The following is a 27,950-nucleotide window of genomic DNA, read 5'->3' as shown; positions in this document are numbered from 1 at the left end:
ATCCTCCCTGTAAGGGAAACTGCAGAATCAGCTGCAGCACTTACATTCGGCCCGGAGAAAGGATGATCTGACCATCCATCCTTGAGTCTGGATATTGTTTAGACTGGGACTGCTGGCAAGGATAGTGAGTAATCCTGTCCCACATACACACAGACTAATTTGGCACGCACACTTGTTTACATTGGGCTATAAAAGACAAACGGCTATGGCTGAAAAACAGGGAGAGCAAGAAACTTGCTTTTACTTTGCTGGCATGCAAAGTGATGGGTGTCCTTTGTAGACGTACAAAGTGACGGGACCCCTTTTGCCTGTGGTGGGCTCTCTCTCAGTCAGGCGGATGAAAAGGGTGTTGTGAGTATTGGCCGAAATGCAGTACACGAATACAGATGTATATGCTTAGCAATATTTTTAATGCTTAGAACTGTATATGCTTAGAACTGTATATTTTAGTGCTTAGAACTGTATACCTTTAACACTTAGAATTGTTAAGATTGTATATCAATAAACATATTATTTTACTTTTACCTTATTCTCCCTTACCTCATTCCTTACACTCCCAGTCCCCTCAGTTCACACCCTTAGGATCATCTTCTACTATTCTCTCTTCTTCTTTACACATATCCAAAATACTGCTAAAATATGTTTCTTTCTCTATAACATCACCAAATCTGTCCCTTCCTTCTGAACACTCTGTCCAAATCCTTATTCACTCTCTTAATATCTCTTACTTAGACTCCTGCAACCTGAATCTTACAGGTCTCCCAATGAGCCATCTCTCTCCACTACAATCTATTCAGAATTCAGCTGCATGATATTTACCTTCTGCCAGGGTCACTATGCCCACATTACCCCTTTCTTCACATCACTATATTGGCTCTCTGTCTGCTTTCACAAACAGTTCAAGCTTCTCTTGCTCACCTACAAATGCATTCATTCTGCAGTTCCTCATTACCTTCCCTTTCTTTTTTTTTAAATTTATTTATTTATCAATTTTTAACAAAAAAAATTACAAGAATCTCTTGTTATAACAAAAAGAAGAAACCATACTCATATTACAACATCATACATTATTACATTCATAATCTTCCTTCTTCTTACTAGCAGTCCATAATAATAATAATACTGATCTAGGACTAAACAAAATACAAAAGATAAAAAAAAAAATAATATAATTAACTTTAACAGTAAATGCAGCAGTTGCAATTATATTCTAAGGCTACCCCATCTTATCTAGGATACTTTACAGGATTACAATTATTACACAGTTTTATCATATAAAAAAAAACGATAATTGTGATGGATAGAAAAAAAAACATACGACATTCCTTTGAATTTTATGCAACACTTGCAGGGATATTTCAATAAGAATGTTCCCCCTATCTGAATAACCTTCATTCTCAATAAAAAGAATTGCTGCCTCTTTTTTGACATTTGTTTAGAGACATCCAGGTATATTCTAACCTTTAATCTTAAAAATTCTTCAAAGCGATATTTAAAAAATAGTCTTAATACCCAGTCTCTATCCAATTCTAAGGCAAATGAAGCTATTAAATTTGCTGCTTGTATCATTTCAGTATAGATGTCTCCAATATTTGAGATATATCTAGATTTACAGTTAATGTATCCATAACTTGCCTGCCCTCTTGATGTTTATCTGAATCTTCTTGTTTTTTATAAGGCATTAAGGTAATATGCTTTTACAATAGGTGGTATCATGTCATCTGATATTTTGAGTACTTCAACAAAATATTTTTTCAACATATCTTTTGGTATCATATGAGGCAGTTTTGGAAAATTAATAAATCTTAATTTTTTTTTTCTGTTTGCATTTTCCAAATTTTCAACTTTCATTTGTAAGATCTTATTCTCAGTTATTATTGAATCTTGAAGTGGTTTCCATTTTACACATTCAGTCTTAACTTTTTCAATTACTTTCATTGTTATTTGTTAAATTTTTCTAATTCAGTTACCTTTTTTTGTATTTTATTTACTTTCCCCACTATTGGATTTAACTGTGTAGCTATTGATGTTCTCGAATAATTTATAGCTTCCCATATAACATCTAGAGTAACTAAATTTGGCTTTACCAGAACCGGGGGGGATAAACTCTTTTAATTGAGAATCTTCTGCAAGAATACCTTCCTCCTGTAACACCTGAATATTTTCTCCTACAGATAGGCTTGCTTGTCCCTCTTGGGGATAAATCTGACTTTCTTCTCTAGCTTCACTGGGACTAACTGACCCTGCACATGAAGTTTCATTCACGCCTTCCACTTGTGTCCCTTCAGACAGTATTACCCGGGCCCTAGAGATAGCCGGATTAGTAGGTGGTACCCTATAAATCGGGGAAAATGATGTTGATAGGTCAGGGGGGGGGGGGGTTTGGAGGCTTGAAAATTTGCCTTCACCTCCCCCATCTGTGACCCCTCCGATTTAATACCCTGCTGTACATGGTCATCCATAGGGCCTTGAACTAAAGCTATTGGAGAGTTAGCAGGGTCTAACTTCTCCTTAGCTCTTCGTTTTCAGGCTGTGTGAGGTATAATATACCTAAAAAAGAAACAAAACAGAGAGAACACCTTGGAGCCCACTAAACTGTGTTAAGCAAATCCTTAGGTCAGTTATTTCTAATAATTAAGGTTTCAGAGGATCAAAAATATCTCCATAATTGAAAAAAAGTACCTAAATAGCAGTAGAATTCAGACAATTTTGGACGGTTTTAAACAAAGCCGTGCCACCCCTATGGCGCGCACGGCTTCAGCACACGCCGCTAGAAGGCAGGATTTAAGGCCCCTCACTGACCATGCAGGTGACGTCAGTCAGGTCCCAGCTGTGCCCGTCAGGGCCGATAGTCTCTGCACCTCCGGAAAGCCTCTTAACCAGCGCTCAGTTCTTTTTTCTCCACCTCGTTCAAAGCCACTGGAGGGTGGGATTTAAGGGCCCCTCACCGACCCTGCAGGTGATGTCATTCAGGTCCCAGCTGTTCCCATCGGGGCCAATAGTCTCTGCACACCCGGAAAGCCTCTTAACCAGCGCTCAGTTCTTTCCTCTCCACCTCCTACCTTCCCTTTCTTATCTCTCCATGCAGTTCTCCTTGGGAAGTCTCATCTGTGCTCTTCTCAACCTTCAACTCTTAGCTGCGTTTTCATTCTCCTTGTGCTATATGTTTGAAATTGACTTCCTAAGTTGGTGCATCATGTTCCCTCTCTGGCCTTATATTCAAATCCAAACTGGAAATCCACCTTTTTGAGGATGCTGTTAAATCTTAACCCGTGGATCTCCTGGCCTTGTTGGTTTTAACCATTTTCTTAATGAATTAAATTCCCAAAGTCTCTTTTGTCCTATATGTTTGTCATGACTAGACAGTAAGATCTGTAGAGCAGGAACTGTCTCCTATGTTTCTATATACAATACTATGTATGTCAGTAGCACTATTTTATTTATTTATTTTTATTTTATTTAAAATCTTTTCTATACTGTCGATAAGCTAGGTACCATTACAACGGTTTACAACAAGACACAAATATGAATGTTGGTATATGTCTTGATTTATATCCACTAAACAGGTGCCATCAGGTTATGGTAACATAGTTTCATCATAAATACTCATTGGTGGGTGTGATACATCATGTCCTTTCTTATCTGAGACAGCATTAAAATAGATTAATAAAAAATGATATATATATATATATTAATATAAAAATGATAAGCGGTAGCAGCAGCAGTAGGAGGCCCAAACTACCAGGGGTGAATTGAACCCAAAGTATGTAATCTCTGATTTGATGAACATGTAATTTGATCACTTTTGATTTGATTAGGATTTGAAATGTGAATAGTTCATATTAAGAAACATATTATGCATTTCATTCTCTTATTTATTTTAGTGTTATCCAGTCAGTAACTATAAATTTCAATATAATAATGCTAGATTAGGATTAGCAAAATAATTTTACTTTAAAATGCTTTGTAGTTTTGAATTAATGGTTGAAAAGTTTGCCTTTACTGTTATGGGTACAACATTTGGGGTTAATATTCAGCCGTGGTCTTTTCAAGTATGTTATCAGATAACTTAAACTAGATATTAATCGCTGTGGCCATACCACTGAATAAAGTCAAACCTATCTAGATAACTTTAGGACTGCCTCACAGCATGGCCAGATTTACCCAGATAATTCTGAATATTGGAATTACTTAGGCAAGTTTGGCCTGCCCTGAAATGTCCCAATTAATATGGGTACATTTTATCCTGCTAAAAACTTACCGGATAAACTGGACCCAGTCAACATGGCAGAATTTTGGAATCCTGTGGTTTGTCCAGCTAAGTTCCTATCTTAGCTGGACTAATCATCTCAATTTCAGCCTCATGGTTTCTGCGCTGAGAAAGACTACTGTGATAGAAATCATAAACTGATGCAATATGCTGCAATATGCTGTTTCTTTCAAAATGCTATTACTATTTTACTAAGTAGTTTCATTCTTTACAGGTATGTTTCTGTCTGAGATCATTGAAAAATATTTTGTGTCCCCAACCTTGTTCAGAGTTATAAGGCTTGCAAGAATAGGTCGAATTCTTCGTTTGATCAAAGGTGCAAAAGGAATCCGCACTTTACTTTTTGCATTGATGATGTCACTTCCTGCTTTATTTAATATCGGTCTTCTGCTTTTCCTGGTGATGTTTATCTACGCCATATTTGGAATGTCCAACTTTGCCTATGTTAAAAAGGAAGCAGGAATTGATGATATGTTCAATTTTGAAACTTTTGGCAATAGTATGATCTGCTTGTTTCAAATCACCACATCTGCTGGTTGGGATGGTTTGCTAGCACCAATTCTTAACAGTGGAAAGCCAGACTGTGACCCTGAAACAGCACACCCAGGAAGCTCTGTTAGAGGAGATTGTGGTAATCCATCTGTTGGGATTACCTTTTTTGTCAGTTATATTATAATATCATTTCTAGTTGTAGTAAATATGTACATTGCTGTTATTCTGGAGAATTTCAGTGTGGCTACAGAAGAAAGTGCTGAACCCTTGGGTGAAGATGATTTTGAGATGTTCTATGAAGTCTGGGAAAAGTTTGATCCAGGTGCAACCCAGTTCATAAAATACAATGAACTGACAAACTTTGCAGATGCACTGGATCCTCCACTTCGCATAGCGAAACCAAACAACATCCAGCTAATTGCAATGGATCTCCCCATGGTAACTGGTGACAAGATTCACTGCCTTGATATTTTATTTGCTTTTACAAAACGTGTTTTGGGTGAGGGTGGAGAGATGGATTCTCTTCGTCAACCAATGGAAGAACGATTTATGGCATCCAATCCTTCCAAAGTATCCTATGAGCCAATTACAACCACTTTAAGGCGCAAACAAGAGGAGCTTTCTGCTATTGTTATTCAACGTTGCTACAGAAGTTATCTTTTAAGGAAAACTGTAAAAAAAGCTTCATTTCTCTATAGCCTTGATAAAAGCAAAGGAGGAGATAGCTTGCTTACCAGAAAAGATACATTTGGGAGTAAGCTACATGGAAACTCAACTACAGAAAAGAATGACATGACTCCTTCCACAACTTCTCCACCTTCATATGAAAGCGTTACAAAGCCAGACAAAGAGAAACATGAAAAAGACAAAATAGAAAAAGAAGACAAAGGAAAAGATGTCAGGGAGAGTGAAAAATAAAACATAAACAAAACAATTCAATTAGTGAGGCAAACTGCTTACTGCCTGTGATGATGACTTCTTTTTGTCTATGGAACTCATTTAGGAGATATATGCCAAACTGACAGTTCTTACAACTATGTACTTATGGTCAGTGCCTATTATAAGACAGTGACCCCTCGTCAGGAAACTGTGACTTTATAACCAGGGGAACAACCATAATTAGAGGTTAATGTTTTTACGCCCAGCTGGTAAATGGCTACTGAGACGGTGGTGACCAGTTAAAGGGATGCACACCTAAAAAAAAAATTTGTGTTGAACAATCTAGAACGGTAATTGTATCCACTGTGTGCATTTCAACTGCCATACTTGCCATGTATTTACAAAGTCTTTGTGAATGTATTCACCATTTTGTTTCAATTCATAAGTTGTTTATTATATGCGACTATTTTTGTAAATGAGTTTTATGTTGGGAAGGGGGAACTATGTTCAGTACTAATTTAAAGGTATGAGGACCAGGTGATCCAAATGTATCTTTCTCTAAAGCATACAAAATTGATTTGCATGATAGCATGCTAAACTCAAAGGTCATGCATGGAAAACCACGAAATCACAAAGAAGCAACAGATTTTTTTTAACTACTTCACTGTTTCAAGGTGACAATGTTGAGGTGCTTAATTATTCATGTTGTGATACATCCAGAGAAGTCTTTTGATGTGCCTATAACATCTCGTACACTCAAGAAGCAGATGATAGAAGGATGTGTTTTTTTTAATGTAGATCATCAAATCTCAGCTAGTTCTTCATTACAAGATCTGGAGAAAGAAATGCTTTTTTTATGTGCTCTTTTATATAAAAAGTGGTTGAATGAATCTGGCCAAGATAGCTAAATTGACCAAAATTATCAAAAACAAACCCTATGAAAAATTTTAATGTTAACCTGCAGCGCTGTTTAGCCACCTTTAAATGTCAGTAAGATTGACATGACATGTATGCACAAAATTTCCGTTGTTATAGTATGTAAATAATTATTTTACCCTGTGGTGGATTTTTGAACAAACAAATAAGGACCTTGGCACAGTATTTACTGCATCAAATATGTACCACGATGAGTGTAGTTTGCAAGCTTTCAACAATTAATATTATATATTCTGTACCAATATAAATCGTTTGGACGCTATCATTGATGCATGTTTATATTGCCTGTGCTGCTATATGCTATTTCTTCCACTGTCCGGAAGTCTTTAACATACAAAGCCATATGTCAGTGGTAAAGTAAGACAAATTGTTCAACAAGACCTCATTCTTTTATTTCATTAAGCAATAGTTTGCAGTTATTTAAAACTTGCCTTGGTTTGCATTTTAAAAATTTTAAGTTGATGCCACTTGGACATTAGCCTCTTCAGTGGATATTCTGCAAACTGCTTGAAAAGATGTGGTGAGAGTTTTCTAAGAATATAAATATTGTAAATATTCACTTTATTTTATTTTTAAGCATTTTGTACATAAGATTAAGAAATGAAAATTGCCTTCAGGTTGATGTCAGTCACTTTTGTTACATTTGTTCCATAGCATTATTTCTGTGAAGAGCTTCACAAATATGAAGAAAAGAGGGTACAAAGTTTGGCTTTTCTACTATATTTGCATACCTTTGCTATCAAATGAATTGTGTAAAACTGGGACCACAATCCACTTGCTTCTGAGAGAGTTATACTTTGAAATCAGCAAAAGAGAGGAAAGTTTTATTTGAACACTGCCTACATCCAGCTGTTTAAAGAAAATCTTTTCTTTTACAATATTCCTAATCTTTTCCAGGGTCTGTTTACATAAATTATTTTTATTCTTCTTGATTCATGTTGCACTAGAACTGTCCTAAAACAGAATATGTGATCCACAATTGCTTTTTTTTCCCCCCAAGAAGAACAGGTGTGGTTTTGCATAATCAATCATGGCAGTCATGTTGTGTTTCTTACACAAGCAAGTTAAACGTAGATTCCTACTTTTACTAGATCTATTGACTTGTAGTGTATTAGTGAACTGCATGCAAGAAAATGCTACTATTACCCAAAATAACAGCAAAGTACATTACAAACAAGCCAAAAGAAATAAAGATTACTTTTTTATGGTATAAACTTTGTCTGATAGTGATTTTTTTAAATGCATACAAATTAAAAGGAGATTGCAACAAATTAAGAAGTAAAGAATAGGGAAGGACATTGTTGTTAATAACCCCTTGATACTCTCACATGATGGCATATATTTTTTCATGTGTTAGTTTCTGGATCCATTTACAATTTTTTGGATTTATTGAGATTAAGTTAGCTGTCAAAATAAACTGCTATATACTTTGTGCTTTTTCTATTTACTTTACAAAATACAATCTGAAAAGAAAACAAACACTTAAATATCTAAAAACTATAGCAATGGATTCACCCAAAATAATACTGGACTCCTGAGAGTAAATACTATGAGATATTTGGTTTCCACCAAATACCAACTGGCTGAAAAACACCTATTTGTGTAACGTATATATAAGTAGAAGAGAAACATTCAAATAATGTAGGAGGAAGGATCACATACACACTTCAAAAGCTCCCTCCACTCTACCCACAGACATGTTCACTAACACCTATTCACCCAAAATTAATAGGCACTTTTTATTTCTGCTCTGACAACTCGTGTCCAAAGTTGTTGTAAGTTCAGGCTGGAAAATTACTGCAGCCAAATTCATTCCATTACATCTTATCCTTAACTAATTTTACTAGCATTTATGGTTTTATGTTTGTGTTTAATTGTTTATTATGTTTATTCTTACTTGATTAAATGCGATAATTACAAATGTAAAACAAAGCAATGTACACATTTTAGTACCCCTCACACACATTCACCCTTCCCTCATATACTTTATACATGTATGCAAACCCTTTTTCACTTATACAATGTTCATCTGTTCAAACATTTTGCCCATATTCAAAGACTGTATCCCTTGTAATGCCAGATCTCTGGAGATGTGAGAAAAATCTTAGTAGTTTTATATTTAATTGCTCAGAGGAGCAAGGAAGGGTTTATTTTAATGCCCATGAGGATGTTAAGGATAACCTTCAAACGTATTTACGTTACTGGATTTGCGCACACAAGTGGCTGCATTGAGATTTACCCAAATATTTTATAAACTGTGTGGAGGGAGCTGAACAGGTTTATAAAATACAGCATAGTTCTGCTCTGAAAGTACATGCACATGTTTCAGTAAGTGCAAATATTTGCAATACATTTAAAGAGTGTACTTTACATAATTTATAAATATACATGAGTATATTTTACACATGAAAAAATATAATATGTATGCATAAAACCCTGATTTATATTCATAGGTAGGTATATTTTAAAGTAGATGCATGTACTTGAAATTACGAGTTTGCAGATAACTCTCCATCTCCAGTTCACCTAGATCCTGTAGTACTTCACCCTGAGCCCCCACCAGTTCACTCACTTACCTTTCAAAAACAGCAAACAACAGACAAGTCTGATTTCACTTGTGCTAGTCAATTAGCAGGTGTAAAAGAAAGTGCCTGAATAAGTTGGCAAATATATTCATGTAAATTTCTCATCTTCAAAGTTGTTTACTCAGAATATGCCAACAGTATAGGAACACTGCTATGCATCACACCAAAACAGAGGATAACAGAAACTAAGCAAACATTTTTTTCCTTCCCTCATAAAAAAGAAAATGTACCCAACAACTCGCCCTTGACCTTCTCTTTTCCAAAGAATATTCAATTACCTTGGCAGTTAGTACAAGAACAATAGATACAGACAATATGAGGTAGATCTTCAAAACATACGCGTGCACGTACTTTTGTTCGCGCCACCGGTGCGAAGAAAAGTACAGCAGATTTTATAAGATACACTCGTAGCCACGTGTATCTTATAAAATCTGGAGTCGGCGCGTGCAAGGCTGCGCAAAATCGGCAGCCTGCGTGCGCCGAGCCGAGCCGCACAGCCTGCCTCTGTTCCCTGAGGCCACTCCAAAATCGGAGTGACCTCGGAGGGAACTTTCCTTCCGCATCCCTCCACCTTCCCCTCCCTTCCCCTATCTACCCCACCCCCCAGCCCTACCTAAATTCCCCCCCCCCCCACCTTTGTTGGGCAAGTTACGCCTGCGTGCGCCGCCCCGGCATCCCCCGGCACAGGCCGCAGTGCCGGGGGACTCGGGACCGTCCTCCCGGCCCGCCCCCAAACCGTCGCCATACCCCCGGACCCGCCCCAGACTGCCCCCTGCCCCCGGACACGCCCCTCGGGCATGCCCCCTCCCGCCCCTTTTACGAAGCCCCGGGACTTACGTGCGTCCCGGGGCTTTGCGCGCGCCGGCGGCCTATGCAAAATAGGTGCGCCTGCACACGAGTGCCCCTTGCACATAAATCCGGGAGGATTTACGCGCGCAGGGGTTTTAAAATCTACCCCTATGCTTTTTGCGGCTAAGACCGAAAATACATGTCTTATATGTAATCCCATCCTGAGGCACATAAATGGGTAGATTTTAAAACTGATGCAAGCCTCTGTATCGCTCCATGGTGAGACCACACCTTGAATACTGTGTATAGTTCTGGACACCGCATCTCAAAAATATATAATTGCACTGGAGAAGGTACAGAGAAGGGCATCCAAAATGATAAAGGGGATGGACAGCTCCCTTATGAAGAAAGGCTAAAGAGGTTAGGGCTGTCAGCTTGGAGACGTGATGGCTGAGAGGGGAATAAGATAGATGTCTTTAAAATCATGAGAGGATTTGAACAAGTAGATATGAATCGGCTATTTACACTTTTGGATAATAGAATGACTAGGGGGCACTCCTTGAAGTTAGGAAGTAGCACATTTAAGACTAATTGAAGAAAATTATTTTTCACTCAATGCACAATTAAGCTCTGGAATTTGTTGCCAGAGGATGTGGTTAGTGCAGTTAGGGGTACATTTTCAAAGGTATGCACGGGCGTCCATGTGCGTGCGCTACCCGGCGCGCACACATGGATGTGCCGGGTAGCGCGTCCATGTGTGCGCGCCGGGTAGCGCGCACACATGGATTTTATAACATGCGCATGCAGGTGCGTGCATGTTATAAATTTAGGATCAGCGCACGCAAGGGGGTGCACACTAATGCAAACACCAATGCCCACAACCTTCCCCTGTTCCCTTCCCTCTAATCTAATCTTCCCACCCCTTCCCTTAATGCCCCCCCCCCCCAATTCCTTTAACTTACCTTTTGCACCTGCTCTGGCCATTCCCCACCCCCACCCCGCCACTTTTTTCGAAGCCCCGGGACTTAGACGTGTCCCGTGGCTTTACGCGTGTCACCAGGCCTTTATAAAATAGGCCCACTGCGCGTAACACCCCCCCCCCCCCCCACACACACACACACACACACACACGCATAAATCTAGGGATTTGAAAATCTAGCCCTTAGTGAGGCTGGGTTCAAAAAAGATTTGGATAAGTTCTTGGAGGAGAAATCCATTAACCGCTATTAATCAAGTTGACTTAAGGAATGGCCTCTGCTATTACTGGCATCAGTAGCATGGGTTCTTCTTAGTGTTTGGGTACTTCCCAGGTTCTTGTAGCCTGGTTTGGCCTCTTTTGGAAACAGAATGCTGGGCTTGATGGACCCTTGGTCTGAACCAGCATGGCATGTTCTTATGTTCTTAACTCAGGGAGGCCCAATTGCTTCCCTGTGCATAATCTTATAAAATTGCCCCCCCCCCCTCGCATGTGCCTCCACACACAGGCGCACACGGATTATAAAATCCTACGCACCTGTGCGCATGGCCATGGGATTTTAGAACATGTTCGAGCCAGCGTGCGCATGTTATAAAATCGAAGGCGTCCATGTGTGCGCCGGGAAGCGTGTGCACATGGACGCGCATGCGTACCTTTTAAAATCTACCCCAAAATGTTCAGAGTAAGGGTCCACCTTCCAAATTTATTTAGTGGGTTCAAATTTATGGTTCATATACTTGGCGAAGTGGACCCTAATGGAGACTACAGGGTAATTTACAATCTCTAGAGTAGTCAGGGAGAACCACGACCATCCTTCCCTCTATGAACCCTGGCCCCTAAAGCTATCCCTTAGTGCTAGTAGCAATAAAGCATTCAGCAGAATCACACCACTTTTAGATAAACACAAACTCTTAACTTTATTTCTGTTTATAATCCAACCACTGTGTACAGGAACAGAATAGGGTTAGCATGTAAATACTGAATACTCAGAATTCATTTAATACAAGTTAGAATAACTCATTCCCCAGAATATGCCATCTGGTACCTCACAAGATAAGAGTACTAATCATTTCACCTTCACTTCATCAACTAGATCTCTCAATTCCAGATTTCAAACATTTTACAGGAATACCTATCCTTAGTATAGTTCTCCCATTTTCACACCAAATAGGCATCTTTTCTCTCCAGATCTCACCCACACACTCACAAAGTATGTTATTCCCAGATTCCTCTTCATTTTAAACTTCATACTCAAACCCTTGTAGGAAATGAGATTCACTCCCTTAGGATTTACTAATGATTCCCTTTTCATTCGACCCTCCACTTAGATCTCTCCACCTCTCCCATCCTGCAATGTGCAAATCTCCCCAGTATCCTTCACACCCTGAGTTCTTCATAAGGGCACTCCTCATCTCAGAATGACGCCTCACTCCTTCCTCTTGGTCATTTCCTCAAGGGGAGAATGAGTCTCTTCTCTGCTGTTAACTTTGAGACATTTCCTTGGGGGAAGAAAGCCTTCTTCCACGCAATGGCCACGCCATACTGGGAGGTTCCCCAGCCTCTCAGCCTGCAGGCTTCTCCAGGCAACTACATCCTGGAAGTCATTCTCAAAGCAATTACAGCCTAGGAAATAGCCAACTCCCACCAAATCCTTCCAGTTTTACACCTTCCCGAGACACATTCCCACCAATCACCTAAATCCACCATTTTAAAGGGGATCAACACACCACTCCTTAAGCCCAACAGCAGTAACACATCACATTACTCAAGAGTTCACAAAATGCCATCTAGTGGTCATCCAAAAATATCCAAATTTACTAATTTATTTCTCCAAGGTCAACAAATGATGCAATGCATTCCTGCTGATGCTCCTTGGGACCTTGGGCAAGTCACTTCACCCTCCATTGCCTCAGATATCAATTTAGGGCCACATTCATTAAGGCTTTTCTCTCTTTTGTATCTATGGGAAAAACCCTTAGTTAATCAGGTCCTTAGCGAGTATTTTACTAAGCTGCAATATTGTATCATGAGTGGCCCAAAAATTGTTTTTAAAAATACTGAAAATGCACATGGCAATACCCTACCCCTTCCCAAACCCCTCCCCTTAGTATAACATCCTCACCACACACAAAGGCCCCCATATGTAATTTACCCCACATGCTCAGTAGTTGTTCCTCCACCTCCTGCCAACAGAAACCATAATCAATGGTCTAGTGCCTGGGTGACCAACTCCGGTACTCGAGAGCCACAAACAGCAAGATATTCAGGATATCCACAATAAATATGAATGAGATTTCCATGCACCACCTCCGTTGTGGGCAAATCTATCTCATGCATATTTATTGTGAGTTTCCTGAAAACCGGCATGCATGTAGCTTATCCACCCCTTGTCTAATGTCCTCCCTGCTTGCCTAGAAAATAGGCCCTGTGGTATACAGAAGTCCCAGGACCCCCACCCATACCTTTATGGTGGTGCAGTGGTGGCCTAGAGCACACCTAGCCCTGGGCCCAGTCAACATTATTTTCCAAAATGGCTCCAGCCAGCCATTGCCCCATCCAATGATAGAAAATTTAATTGACTGGCCCCAGCATGGGGGGAGGGCTCCAGGCTGCCACTGCACCACCAATGATTCTTTCAAAGTTATGGAGGGTCCAGGGAGTGGGGATGGGGTCCACAGGCCACCCAGACCATCAGGGCCTATTTTCTATGCAAAGGAAGGAAGAGAGGAATTATGTTTTGTATTTGGGGGGACTGGAGTGAGGAGCAGCTACTGGGGGTGTCGATGGGGATTACATATGGAGTAGTCTTTGGGTTGGGGGGAATATACTATGGGGGGGTTTAGGAAGGAGGCAGAGCATCCCCGCATGCTGTTTAAATACATTTTTTAAAACTTTTTGGGTCTGTGCCACCTCAAAGGGTGGCATGGGGGTGGGCAGAGGTCTTGATAGACCCCCAGAGGGGATTTAATCACTTTGTGGGGGTGGGGAGTATTTTGGGGCATCAAGGCCCTTTAAATTTTGCCATAGTAGTATTAGGACCTGTGCTAACATTCTGATGATCCCACAGCAAAATATCTACACCACCTCAATTCGCAATAAAATAAGGCTGATTTTTTTTCTAAGTCAGCTGCGTTATTTTATTTTTGTATTGTATTTCCTATGCATTAGATGCTTTGCATGCATTAGGCAATTTTCTGCATGCAAAGCAGATAATTTCAATAGGGAATGGAATTTTTAAAAACACACAATATCATGATTATAGCGTTATATCTCAACAATATGTGTATATTGCATGATAAACAGCATTTATAAGAACATAAGAAATTGCCATACTGGGTCAGACCAGGGGTCCATCAAGCCCAGAATCCTGTTTCCAACAGTGGCCAATCCAGCTACAAGTACCTGGCAAGTACCCAGAATCTAAGTACATCCCACGCTATTGATGCTAGTAATAGCAATGGCTATTTTCTAAGTCAACTTGATTAATAACAGGAAATGGACTTCTCCTCCAAGAACTTATCCAAACCTTTTTTAAACCCAGCTACACTAACTAGTTTAATTGTGCATTGAGTGAAAAAGAATTTTCTCCGATTAGTTTTAATTGTGCAACATGCTAGCTTCATGGCATGACCTCCAGTCTTTGTATTATCTGAAAGAGTAAATAACCGATTCACATTTACCCATTCTAGACCTCTCATGATTTTAAAGACCTCTTTCATATCCCCCCTCAGCCAGCTCTTCTCCAAGCTAACAACCCTAACCTCTTTAGTCTTTCCTCATAAGGTAGCTGTTCCATCCCCTTTATCATTTTGTCAAATGCCTTCTGAAAATCCAAATACACTACATCCACTGGTTCACCTATATCTACATGTTTATTAACCCCTGCTATTTAACGAAAATTATAGTCTTGTTGCAGTTTAGTTAATCTTAGCTTGTAATTCACTGGAGATAAACATAAAAACATAGAAAGATAGAAATGACGGCAGAAGAAGACCAAAGGCCCATCCAGTCTGCCCAGCAAGCTATGCACTTTTTTTTTCCTCTTACTTGTTACGCTTGGCTGTTAGTATTTTTTAGTTGTATTTCCCTTCCACCCCACCATTAATGTAGAGAGCAGTGTTGGAACTGCATCTAATTGAATATGTAGCTTAGTAAGGGGTAGTAACTGCCACAATAAGCAAGCTACACCCATGCTTTTGTTTACTCGACTATGTAATTTAATCCTTGTTGGTTGTTGTCTATATATATAGATACTCTTTTCTACATTGCCCCTGCCATTGAAGCAGAGAGCTATGCTGGCTATGCGTTGAAGGTGAAGTAACAGACTTTCTCCCCTGCCGTTGAAGCAGAGAGCTATGCTGGCTATGCGTTGAAAGTGAAGTAACAGACTTTCTCTCCTGCCGTTGAAGCAGAGAGCTATGTTGGCTATGCGTTGAAGGTGACGTAACAGACTTTCTCCCCTGCCGTTGAAGCAGAGAGCTATGCTGGCTATGCGTTGAAAGTGAAGTAACAGACTTTCTCCCCTGCTGTTGAAGCAGATAGCTATGCTGGATATGCATTGAAAGTGAAGTATCAGTATCAGACTTTCTCCCCTGCCATTGAAGCAGAGAGCTATGCTGGCTATGCATTGAAAGTGAAGTAACAGACTTTCTCCCCTGCCGTTAAAGCAGAGAGCTATGCTTTTAAAGTGAAGTATCAGATTTTCTCCCCTGCCATTGAAGCAGAGAGCTATGCTGGATATGCGTTGAAAGTGAATTATCATTATCAGACTTTCTCCCCTGCCGTTGAAGCAGAGAGCTATGCTGGCTATGCGTTGAAAGTGAAGTAACAGACTTTCTCCCCTGCTGGGGATAATCACTTCTCTTTTCTTACTCGATATTCCTTTCTCTATGCAGCCCAGCATTCTTCTGGCTTTTGCTATCGCCTTGTTGCATTGTTTCGCCGACTTCAGATCATTAGACACTATCATCCCAAGGTCTCTCTCCTGCACCATGCACATCAGCCTTCCCCCCCCCCCCCCCCCCCCCCCCCCATCGAATACAGTTCATTCAGATTTCCACTCCCCATATGCATGACTTTGCACTTCTTGGCATTGAATCTCAGCTGCCATATCTTCGACCACTCTTCCAGCTTCCTTAAATCCCGTCTCATTCTCTCCACTCCTTCTGGCATGTCCACTCTGTTGCGGATCTTAGTGTCGTCCGCAAATAGACAAACCTTACCTTCTATCCCGTCCGCAATGTCGCTCACAAAGATATTGAACAGGACCGGTCCCAACACCGATCCTTGCGGTACACCGCTTAAAACCGCTCTCTCTTCAGAGAGAGTTCCATTTACCATCACACATTGTCTTCTGTCCGTCAACCAGTTTGCAATCCAGGCCACCACCTCGGCACTCACTCCTAAGCTTCTCATTTTATTCACCAGTCTCCTGTGTGGAACTGTATCAAAAGCTTTGCTGAAATCCAAGTAGATGACATCGAGCGCTCTTCCTTGATCCAATTCCTTGGTTACCCAGTCAAAAAAGTCAATCAGATTTGTCTGACAGGATCTTCCCCTGGTGAATCCATGCTGTCTCTGGTCCAGCAATTCTCTGGACTGTAGATAGTTCACTATTCTCTCTTTCAACAGTGACTCCATTACTTTTCCCACCACCAAAGTGAGGCTAACTGGTCTGTAGTTACCAGCCTCTTCTCTGTTCCCACACTTGTGAAGCGGGACCACCACTGCTCTTCTCCAATCACTCGGCACCACTCCCATTTCTAGGGATCTATTGAACAGGTCACACAGTGGACCCGCCAGTAGGGATGTGAATCGTTTTTTGACGATTTAAAACAATCGTCAGATATATTTTACAAAAAAAAAAAAAAAAATAGCAACTTCTGTGCATACATTTTGACTCCACCCCTTTTTTGTATCCGCAAATGTGCTCATCAAACTGAAAATATATGCATACTTTCAATGTTTGTAAAACAGCATGTACGTGAACACATGCTACTTATGCACATTAGGGATGTGAATCGTTTTAGGACGATTAAAATTATCGTCCGATAATTTTAATATCGTCTTAAACCGTTATGGAACACAATACAATACAGATTCTAACGATTTATTGTTATAAATCGTTAGAATCGTGAGCCGGCACACTAAAACCCCCCTAAAACCCCCCCCCGACCCTTTAAATTAAATCCCCCCCCCCCCCGAACCCCCCCCCCCCCCAATAACTTAAATAACCTGCGGGTCCAGCGGCGGTCCGGAACGGCAGCGGTCCGGAACGGGCTCCTGAATCTTGTCGTCTTCAGCCGGCGCCATTTTCCAAAATGGCGCCGAAAAATGGCGGCGGCCATAGACGAAAAAGATTGGACGGCAGGAGGTCCTTCCGGACCCCCGCTGGACTTTTGGCAAGTCTCGTGGGGGTCAGGAGGCCCCCCACAAGCTGGCCAAAAGTTCCTGGAGGTCCAGCGGGGGTCAGGGAGCGATTTCCCGCCGCGAATCGTTTTCGTACGGAAAATGGCGCCGACAGGAGATCGACTGCAGGAGGTCGTTCAGCGAGGGTTCCGGCGCCTCGCTGAACGACCTCGCTGAACGACCTCCTGCAGTCGATCTCCTGCCAGCGCCATTTTCCATACGGAAAATGGCGCCGGCCATACACGTATGGCCGGCGCCATTTTCCGTACGAAAACGATTCGCGGCGGGAAATCGCTCCCTGACCCCCGCTGGACCTCCAGGAACTTTTGGCCAGCTTGTGGGGGGCCTCCTGACCCCCACGAGACTTGCCAAAAGTCCAGCGGGGGTCCGGAAGGACCTCCTGCCGTCCAATCTTTTTCGTCTATGGCCGCCGCCATTTTTCGGCGCCATTTTGGAAAATGGCGCCGGCTGAAGACGACAAGATTCAGGAGCAGGAGCCCGTTCCGGACCGCTGCCGTTCCGGACCGCCGCTGGACCCGCAGGTTATTTAAGTTATTTGGGGGGGGGGGGTTCGGGAGGGTGGGGGATTTAATTTAAAGGGTCGGGGGTGGGTTTTAGAAGGTTTTAATGTGCCGGTTTTTCGATTTTTTTGATTTTTCGATTTTTAACGATTTTTAACGATTTTTCACGATATTTTACCCCCCCAAACGGCAACAATACGATTCCCTCCCCCTCCCAGCCGAAATCGATCGTTAAGACGATCGAGGACACGATTCACATCCCTAATGCACATACATATTTATTTTCCCCATGGAACCCCTTTGAAAATTTACTCGTTTGTGTATTCCTAAGAATTACACTCCAGCATGAGTTATGAAAAAAATTGGCTGGCTGGGAGTTTGTACTAAGGGGTAGATTTAAAAAAACTACGCCCGCGCATACTTTTGTTCGCGCGACCGGTGCAAAAACAAAAGTACGCCGGATTTTAAAAGATACGCGTGCATCTTTTAAAATCCGGGGTCGGCGTGCGCAAGGCTGCCCAAAATCGGCAGCCTGCGCACGTCGAGCCACGCAGCCTGCCTCTGTTCCCTCCACCCTCCCGAACCTTCCCCTCCCTTCCCCTACCTAACCCACCCCCCAGCTCTATCTAAACCCCCCCTACCCTTGTTCATAAAGTTATGCCTGCCTGCCTGCCTCGGCCACACCCCCGAAACGCCCCCGGGCTGGAACCACACCTGCGGCCCCGCCCCTGGATGGCGCGCTGCCACGACACGCCCCCCCCAACATGCCCCCGACACGTCCCCCCCAGGAAAGCCCCGGGTCTTACGTGTGTAACGGGGCTTGCGCGCACCGCCGAGCCTATTCGACATAGGCTCCGCGCATGCAGGGGAGAGCTTGGGGCAGGTTTTCGGGGGGGTACATGCATATCTTACGCACGTACCCCTTTGAAAATCTGCCCCTAAATAAATATTTATCATAGAGCTGAAATGTACCTTTGTTATTTGCCGGTGTGAAAATGAGACAGAAGAGAACTTTTATGAAGCATGAAGTAACGTTCTTGATTTATTGGAAATAAGTAATAACAATGATCAAAATAAATTCAGAATATTTGTAGAAGTGTATTTTTTATCAAAAGATTTTGTATATTATACAGAAAGTGTAATTGTATAAAAGAAATTTGACAGGTCCATCAAGACTCACTGTCTCAGTAACTTATAATCATAAACTCCCAAAATAGTCCTTTATTGCATCAAATATTTTTTGGTCAATTAGTTTTAATATATATAAAATCATTACAAACTAATTCCATATTCAGTAGGTTCTTCCACACTGTGTGTAACTAAGCGGCTGGTATCACAAATCTATTCAAGGTGCACTAACACACTCGCAGGAAAGACTCAATGACAACAAATACAAACATGGGAATTGAAAAAAAAAAGGTGAAAAAGAAGACAAGTGTGACCACTTCGTCACCAAGAATAGACCATCCTTGGTCAGTTGTATCCAAGTTTAGTTTGCCAAAATTATAAAAAGGAAACAAAAGCTTAAACTGACTAAAGATTAATATGCAAACAGTAGAAATCCATTCTGTCAGAATAAATGCTATTGCAGCTGCCATCAAAATGAAAAGACTCTAAAATAGAAAGGTATGCAAATGAGGATCTGATAACATATGGTATTGCCTACTTTAGTTTGGCAGTGTGTTGGAGCTTGGATGTTTAAGCAAGCTGTTATAAAGTACTGGGCTTTATTCATCCAAAATATTTTTACCTCTGAAGGACAAACAGCAAGAATTTGCCAAATTTCAACTATTTTAAAGGTGATTTTCATGCAATATTAGTAAAAAAAAAAAAAGAAAAAGAAAATAGTTGCTAAGGGTAGGAGAGAGGGGGAAACCATAAGCACTGCACAAACACCCTCCATACTGCCTACAAGTACCGATTCATCCAAATATACATCTGTACCTTTTGTTCACCTTCTGGAGCCTAAAGACCCAATTATATTTATTCCAGCCTCAGGCAGAAGTAACTCCAGCTCCAGTAGTTGTTATCATTGTGCAACTCTATTCATTTCATTTTAAATCTTCATTATGCTTTATTTAAAAAGTAGCAACATCTTAAAACTCTAAATGTCAGTCATAACATAGTAGATGCTGGCTGATAAGGACCATTTTGTTCACTCTGTTTGACTAGATGCTCCTGCTTACACTACTCTAGCTAAGGACATCTCCTAGCTGTCAGCCATACAAGCCTGACCATCAGCCGGACCATCTGCCTTTAGTTGAGAAGTATAAACAAGTCAGCTTACTGACCACATGAGGCACTCTTCTGTCAATTATATCTGAGAATGCATCAAAGTCCTAATGTTGTTGCATGCGGGTTGACTTGCCACCATTTCTTAATTTATATAAGGGTCTCAATGCTTTTTTGCTATTCACAATTTTATGAATTTTCTTATATCCACTGCCAATGTCCATACTGTGATTTGTGCATTTATAGTTTGCATTAGTGACATGGAGACCATTATTCAAATGACCTAAGCACCTAATTCTAAAAGATTAGAGCCTAGTCTTTTGAATTTAAACATTTTCCCAGGCTCAGCACCTAAATGTAGGTTATTTAAATCATAAGATATCTAAATTTAGGCTAGGGCAGGGACAGGCTAGGGGACCAAACTAGGATCATAAAGTTAGGTCATTCCGATACCTAGCTATCTTTAGGAGCCTCAAATTAAGGGCTATATTCATCATTCCCTGTGGAATGATAAGCTGCCATGGTAAAGGGGGGGGGGGGGGTGTGAGAAAAGGGGCAGGGGAGCTAGTGTGCAGCCAGCTATATCACGGCAGTGCAGTTTTGCCTGCCATGGTGCAGCCGTGCCGCACACTATTGCCCACATAGCACCTCGCTAAAAGGTGATGCTACTTCCCACGCTGCTGCCGGTGATAATCTCCAAAACATAATCACCGGCAGCGATGCTGCCACCCCATTTTCCTAAATCCCTCCCAAACTCCACCCCTTCCGCTAATTTTAATTTTACCACTGCAATAAACCCATTATCACGTGGGTTAGGGCTATCGTAGCTTGGAAAATGACCCTGTAAGATGCTTAAAGTTATAGTTACGAACTTATAGTCATAGAAATTTTAAAGGTGCCTCTACTCTTTGAATATAGGACCAGGATCTTAGCTAACTGGGTCATTCAGCAAATTGCATTAGGGCCTAAACGCGCATTAAATGAGATCTAATACACATTGTGCATGTGATAAATAGCGCAACGTTAGCAAGCATGCAAATTTTAATTTTGGTATGCAAGTGGGAGGAGTTAATGGAAATTAAGGTGTCTTACCACATTCTGCGATAGAATAGCACACACTAACGTGGGATTTAACATCAGCAATAACTATACCTTTATTTTTGAGGTACATTGTGAAAAACCGTTTTATTGTGCGTCTGCGGCCATTATCATGGATGCAGCTATTATCGCATCAATTATCGCAGGTGATAAAAAGAGATATTCTATCAGACATATCTACCAGACCCTCCAGGACCAAAAAAACACCTGTCCTTTTCTTGGCCTCTCTTCCTAAACCCATAGGGGCAGATTTACAAAGGGTTATGGGGGCATGTCGGGGGGCATGTTGGGGGGGCGTGTCGCGGGCGGCGCGTCATCGGGGGGCGTTCCAGGGGTGGGACCGTGGGCGTGGTTCCAGCCCAGGGGAGTTCTGGGGGCGTGGCCGAGGCCTCCAGACCAGTCCCCGGACCGGAACATGGCGCGCCAGCAGCTGGCCGGCGCGCGCAAGTTACGCCTGCCTTGAGCAGCCGTAACTTGTAAAATAAAGGTGGGGGGGGGGGAATTAGTTAGGGCTGGGGGTGGATTAGATAGGGGAAGGGAGGGGAAGGTGGTGGGGGCCAGAAGGAAAGTTCCCTCTGAGGCCGCTCCGATTTCGGAGCGGCCTCGGAGGGAACGGATGATGGCTGCGCGGATCGGTGCGCGCAGGCTGCCGATTTTGCACAGCCTTGCACGAGCCGACCCTGTATTTTATAACATGCGTGCGGGAGCACGCGCATGTTATAAAATCTGGAGTAGATTTGTTTGCGCCTGGTTGTGCGAACAAATCTACTCCCGCGCGCACCTTTTAAAATCTACCCCATAATGTTTGTGGCAAGTTTATTTGTTGGGGGATCCTGGATGCTTCAGGAGGCTTGGCACAGACAACAACAAAAGGAACAGCAACAACCACAAGAATAGGCAAGGGAAATGCCAACCCCTCGTAGGGAACTCTCTGCACCAGAGCGTGCACCACTGGCCCCGTAGCGAGAAGGTTGTGTGCCATGAAAGGACCTGGCACACAGGCTGACACGGCAGAGGAGATACAGGGAGAGCATCTTTCCTCCACGAGCCTCATTGCTGAGCATGCCAGAGGATTTGTAGTTAGCATGTATCACCTCAGGTCTCGGGCTATCCTGGAATTATATGAAGAAATCTGAGGGGATCTGGATCCGGTCACAGAAAGGTCCCACACTGTGTCAGCTCTCACCAAACTGTTAGCCACCCTGCGTTTCATGGCAAGCGGATCTTTCCAAATGACAGTAGGGGTCATGGGGAAATGTCTCCAACTACTTTTTCCCGCTGTCTGGACCAGGTCATCACAACTGTATCTGACTGCATGAATCACTAGGTAGCATTTCCTCAGGACAGGCAGGACTTGATGGAATTGAAGAGAGGCTTTTATGCAATTGCCAACTATCCCAATGTTCTGGAAGCTATCGACTGCACTTATGTGGCCATCATCCCACCCCGTGATAGGGAGGCAATCTTCTGCAACAGAAAGTTCTTCCACTCCATCAACATACAATTGATCTGTGATGCTTGAATGCACATCCTCAATGTGGTGGCCAGTTTCCCGAGAGCCGTGCACAATTCCTTTATATTTAGGCAATCGGCCCTCTTTGAAATTTTGAGGATGCCCTCTATGGGAATGGTTGGCTCGTAAGTAAGACGGATACTTCTTTCTCTATTCCATCTCTGGCTTTCTGTTTGCAGTAAATGGAACAGACATGTCAGGGGTGGGGGTGGGGGTGGGGGGCTGTAGGGGATATAACATCATTCCTGACACGACAAGTGGCTTGTACAGTTAGATGTGAAGGCCATGTGCCAGGTCCTGGCTTTCTCTCCCCATGCTCAAGCAGCCTGCTAATCTTGTGAGACCAAACAACGCACTTGTCATAAAGCTTGGTGTGTGAGCAGCTACTACACACTTTCTATGGGTTCACTATAAAAAGTGCCCTTTTCCAATTCTCCCATTTGGACCAGTAGAAATCTTACAGGTGAATCATAACCTTTAAGTGTCCACACTGCTGATACTTGCAGATCAGGTGAGGGGTCAGCCAGGATGTCAGGCACAGTTTGTCTTGCCCATCGCACAGGTAAAGCAGAAAGCAGCAGCCAGTGCATTTTTGGGCTTAGCTTATTCCATATCAAGGCAGAAAAATTTATATCTGTGGAGGACATACTGCACAGCAGCTAGGGATGTACACATTCAGACCATGAGGTAGAGATTTTTCTGCTAGGACAAGTGTGTCAACTCTGATGTATTGTTTTAGGGTTTGGTGACATCTAAGAATGAGTAGCCTTAGCTTGGTTGTAAGGGACTGGCACATATATGGTGGAATCCCCAGATGCAGTTTAATAGTCTGGAAGATGTGATCTAGATTCAGCTAATGCTATACTGGTCAGATAGTGTTTCAGAAAATGGGGGCATGCACCTTGGGTACAAAAATAGGCTTTTAAGGCTGAGGCTAAGCTACAGGCTAGCTTCTACTGTCTTACAGCAAGCTGTGCTTTGACAGCAAAATGTCAAAGTGACTGTGGTGTGATTAATGCCCCCATTCAATTTTTGCTGCAAAAAATTTGGGATTTGGTTGCAGGACCTGGCTTCTCATCCCCGTGGCTATTCCCAACACGTTGGCAGAGACAAGGTACAAGATGACCTTATGTTCTACTTGTTGTGTCACAGAACGCACCTTTGGACTTCTCAAAAGTAGATTTCACTGTTTGGACAAAACAGGTGGAGCTTTAATTATACCCTACCCAAAGTAGGAGATATAGTGCTGCTCTGCTATATATTCCATAATCTCACTCAATGGCATGGTATTCCAGTGGAGATACTTCCAGATCTACCCCTGGATCCCCCATGTCCTCCCGAGCTAGCCGAGGACTCCATGCTGAGTGGCAGCCATCTTCAGCAAAGCCTCATAAAATGCTACTTTGCCTGTTAGACCTCAACTACCCTTTCCCCTTCCATGGAAGGGAAGCCAGTAGAGTTTGCAGCTACTCTCCTCTCTTGCATCTTTCTTTCACAAACTGCTCCACTGTCTGAGTCAGTGAGTGTAGCAGATAACATGTATGCCTACTTAGGCTTCATCTTGACAATGGAGTAGTACACTGTACTTGAAAAATTGTATTCAGAGAAATATAACACCAAATACATGTGGCTCTCCTAATGTTTTTTGACTGATAGTGAGTTTTAAAGAGCATGTGTCACAAGAGAGTTCATGTAGGTCTGCCAACACAGTGTACATGGCTTGGCCTAGCTTGCGGCATTTTGCTTGGTGGACCTCCTGCTGGGATCCTGTCCTAGCCCTCATATGTGGGTGAAATAGTGCCATAGGTGTGATGGGACTCCAGCTGGGCCTTGAACATGGAGAACAATAGCTCTAGAAATCCTATAAATCACAATTAGCTCTGAAGCTTAAAGGCATAACCTAAAGCTACAGGTAGATAGTTTAAAATATCAATCACAGAGTTCCCATTTTACAGTCTCAACCCATAGTTGGCATGTGAAATTATGCACCTGTCCTTGGGATGCTTTGTGTGACATGGGCTGGCAAAGACACTGGGGTAGATTTTAAGAAAGTGCGCCTTCGCGTACTTTTGTTGGCGCACCAGGCGCAAACAAAAGTACGCTTGATTTTAGTAGATACGCGCGTAGCCGCGCGTATCAGCTAAAATCCAGGATCGGTGCGCGCAAGGCTGCCGATGTTGTGTAGCCGGCGCGCGCCGAGCCGCGCAGCCTGCCGCCGTTCCCTCCAAGGCCGCTCTGAAATCAGAGCGGCCTCGGAGGGAACTCGCTTTCGCCCTCCCCTCACCTTCCCCTCCCTTCCTCTATCTAACCCACCCCCCGGCCCTATCTAGACACTCCCCCTACCTTTGTCGGGGGATTTACGCCTCCCGGAGGGAGAAGTAAATCCCTGCGCGCCAGCGGGCCACTAGTGCGCCGAGACGCGACCTGGGGGCGGTTCCGGAGGGCGCGGCCACGCCCCCGGGCCCACCCCCGAAACACTGCGTCCCGCCCCCAAAATGCCGCGCCGATCCGACATGCCCCCAACACGCCCGCAACACGCCCCCCTCGAAAAACCCCGGGACTTACGCGAGTCCCGGGGCTCTGCGCGCGCCAGTAGGCCTATGGAACATAGGCGCACCGGCACGCAAGGCCCTGCTCGCGTAAATCCGGGTGGATTTACGCGAGCAGGGCTTTTAAAATCCGCCCCACTGCTGACAACACTGCCTCAACTGTTTCAGAGCCACTGCTGGCATCAGAGTGCTCACTTAGCAGGCCTTCACTTACAGCCTTTAGTAAAGTACCTATGTAACATTGTGGCCTTCTCACTTGTCACTGGTCATTCCAAACTTGTATACCTTTTTGTGGTTGCATGCACCTTTAAATCACAAATGAAATAAAAGAGAGTCTATGTTCATTTTCAAAAACAATACAATACGAAAATAAAGGCAATAATGCACAAAATGCTTTATTAATACAAAACCATTGTATACAAAACAACCTCTGAGGTCATCAGCTGACAACAGCTTCTTGAGCCTTTATGCTATACAAAGACTTGATGATTGAGAGTCTATCAGCATACCTGCCCTGCTCACCACTAACTGTAAAAGTGACAAAACACTCATGAGGCATAGGACAGCCACTCTTCCAGATTGGCCAAAATTCGGAAACTTGTAGGCCTCATTCATTAACTTGTCACTGTGCTGAATGTATGGGGCAACTGCACCCAGAGGTGCCATGAGGTTAGCATGATGGCTTATGCACTTTCTGTATTGGTCTCTTGCAAGTCAAGCATTTCCTGCCCTCTGAGGGCTTGAGGGGCCCATGTCAGTACTTCTGCCAAAGTGCTTATCAAATATGCTTCTCACAGATGCCTGTCATGCTGGCAGGTGTACCTAATCATCTGTGCATGCTTTGGACTCTGACACCCTCATTGTCACTTACAGACCAGGCAGCCAGAGACATCAATAATGTCCAATTATGGACATTCCAGGAACATACTCATTGGCCAAGTGTAGGTGCACAAATTGCTGGAGGTAGTCTGTCCTCAACAAAGGGCCAACACATGTGTGACTGTGTGCATCTGGATAAGTGATGTGCTATGTTAGCCTTGGACTACATCTGTGTCTGGGAATGATGTTTGTCTCAATTTTCCCTCCATTACCACACCATTGCATACCCCAGCACAGGCATGGTGTGCATCCATTTTGCACAGTATTCTGGATCAAACAGACATCCGAGTTTGCTTTCCAGGCAGATAAACTTTCTTTCCAATCAGTTGTCAAGACAAAGATTCTTTAAGTTTGAAATTATTTATTGTACAGGTAGATTTATTTATTTATTTAAAATTCTTTTGATATACCGATGCTCAAGACTAGTGTCTTATCGTACCGGTTTACATTGAAACAAGAGGTAACCAATTAACTAAGAAGATAAAGTTACAATGAACAAGGGGTCTACAGAGTGGGAGAGTTGAGATCAAAAGCATACGATTAACATATCAAAGAGAAGCATAACAAAGTTTAAACATAACAGAGTTTAACATAGCTGTTAGAAGGCTGTCCATCAAGGGAAGGCTTGAGTGAACAGCCATGTTTTTAGTTTCTTTCTGAATGAAAACGGGCATTGTTCTAGCCGAAGTTCCGGGGGAAGAAGGTTCCACTGATACGGTCCGGCCGTGGACAAGGTTCGTTTCTGGATGGAAGTGTGACTAGAGGCTTTGTTAGGGGGGGCTTGGAGCATTCCTTTGTAAGCCGATCTGATCGGTCTTGTGGAAACGTGAAGTTCGAGTGGTATTTTGAGTTGTAGAGTAGATCGGTGATATATGTTTTTGTGTATGGTGGATAAAGTCTTAAACATTATTCTGTGGTTGATCGGTAGCCAGTGTAGGTTTTTTAGGATTGGTGTGATGTGGTCCTTGCGCCGAGAATTAGTGAGAATCCTTGCTGCGGCATTTTGAAGCATCTGTAGTGGTTTCGTGGAAGCGGCTGGAAGGCCAAGGAAGAGCGCGTTACAGTAGTCAATCTTTGAAAACAGAATGGCTTTAGTACTGACCGATAGTCTTGAAAGTGAAGGAGAGGTTTTAGTTTTTTCAGGACTTGAAGCTTATGGAAGCATTCCTTGGTGGTGGTGTTGATGAATTTTTTGAGGTTCATTCTGGTGTCAAGTGTGGCTCCTAGATCTCTCATATGGTTCACAAATGGTGAGAGATGGAAAGTGAGGGGGTTGTTGTCCTTAGGAGAGATGAATAGAAGTTCTGTTTTAGAAGTGTTAAGAACTAGATTGAGACTTGAGAGTAGACTATTGATGGAGTTGAGGCAGTTGTTCCAGAAGTGCAGGGTGCTGGAGGTGGGATCTGCGACAGGGATTAAAATCTGTACATCGTCAGCATATACAAAATGGGTTAGGTTGAGGCTCTCTAGATGCTGGCATAAAGGTAACAGATAAATATTAAACAGTGTGGGGGATAGCGAGGATCCTTGGGGGACGCCATGGTTAGAGTGGATGGATTGGGATTCTTTATCATTTATTCTCACTTTGTATTTCCTATTATTGAGGAAGGATTCGAGCCATTTGAGCGCCAGGCCTGTGATGCCGATTTCCATTAGACGGTTGATGAGAATTGCGTGGTTAACTGTGTCGAATGCTGCTGAGATGTCAAGAAGGGCCAGAATGTTGGATTGGCCTTTGTCTAGGCCCATTAGGATATTGTCAGTTAAAGACAGTAGGAGCGTTTCCGTGTTTAAGTGTTTACGGAAACCGTATTGCAATGGGA

At 42.7% G+C, this 27,950-nt stretch overlaps 1 protein-coding gene across 1 annotated transcript in view; it reads left to right on the top strand.

Annotated features, from left to right (window-relative positions):
• Nucleotides 1-7,749, top strand: part of LOC115093623 (sodium channel protein type 2 subunit alpha-like) — a 655,694-nt gene extending 647,945 nt beyond the window's left edge. The window contains exon 28 of the mRNA XM_029605639.1: nucleotides 4,485-7,749. Coding sequence (XP_029461499.1) covers nucleotides 4,485-5,680 — 1,196 coding nt within the window. The 3' untranslated portion in view covers nucleotides 5,681-7,749. The remainder of the gene's footprint in view (nucleotides 1-4,484) is intronic.
• Nucleotides 7,750-27,950: the final 20,201 nt, after the last annotated feature.

Source organism: Rhinatrema bivittatum, chromosome 6 (assembly GCF_901001135.1).
Source record: "Rhinatrema bivittatum chromosome 6, aRhiBiv1.1, whole genome shotgun sequence".
Classification (NCBI taxonomy): Eukaryota; Metazoa; Chordata; class Amphibia; order Gymnophiona; family Rhinatrematidae; genus Rhinatrema; species Rhinatrema bivittatum.
The sequence above is the reverse complement of the archived record's forward strand: the minus strand, read 5'-3'. Positions and strand labels throughout refer to the sequence as shown.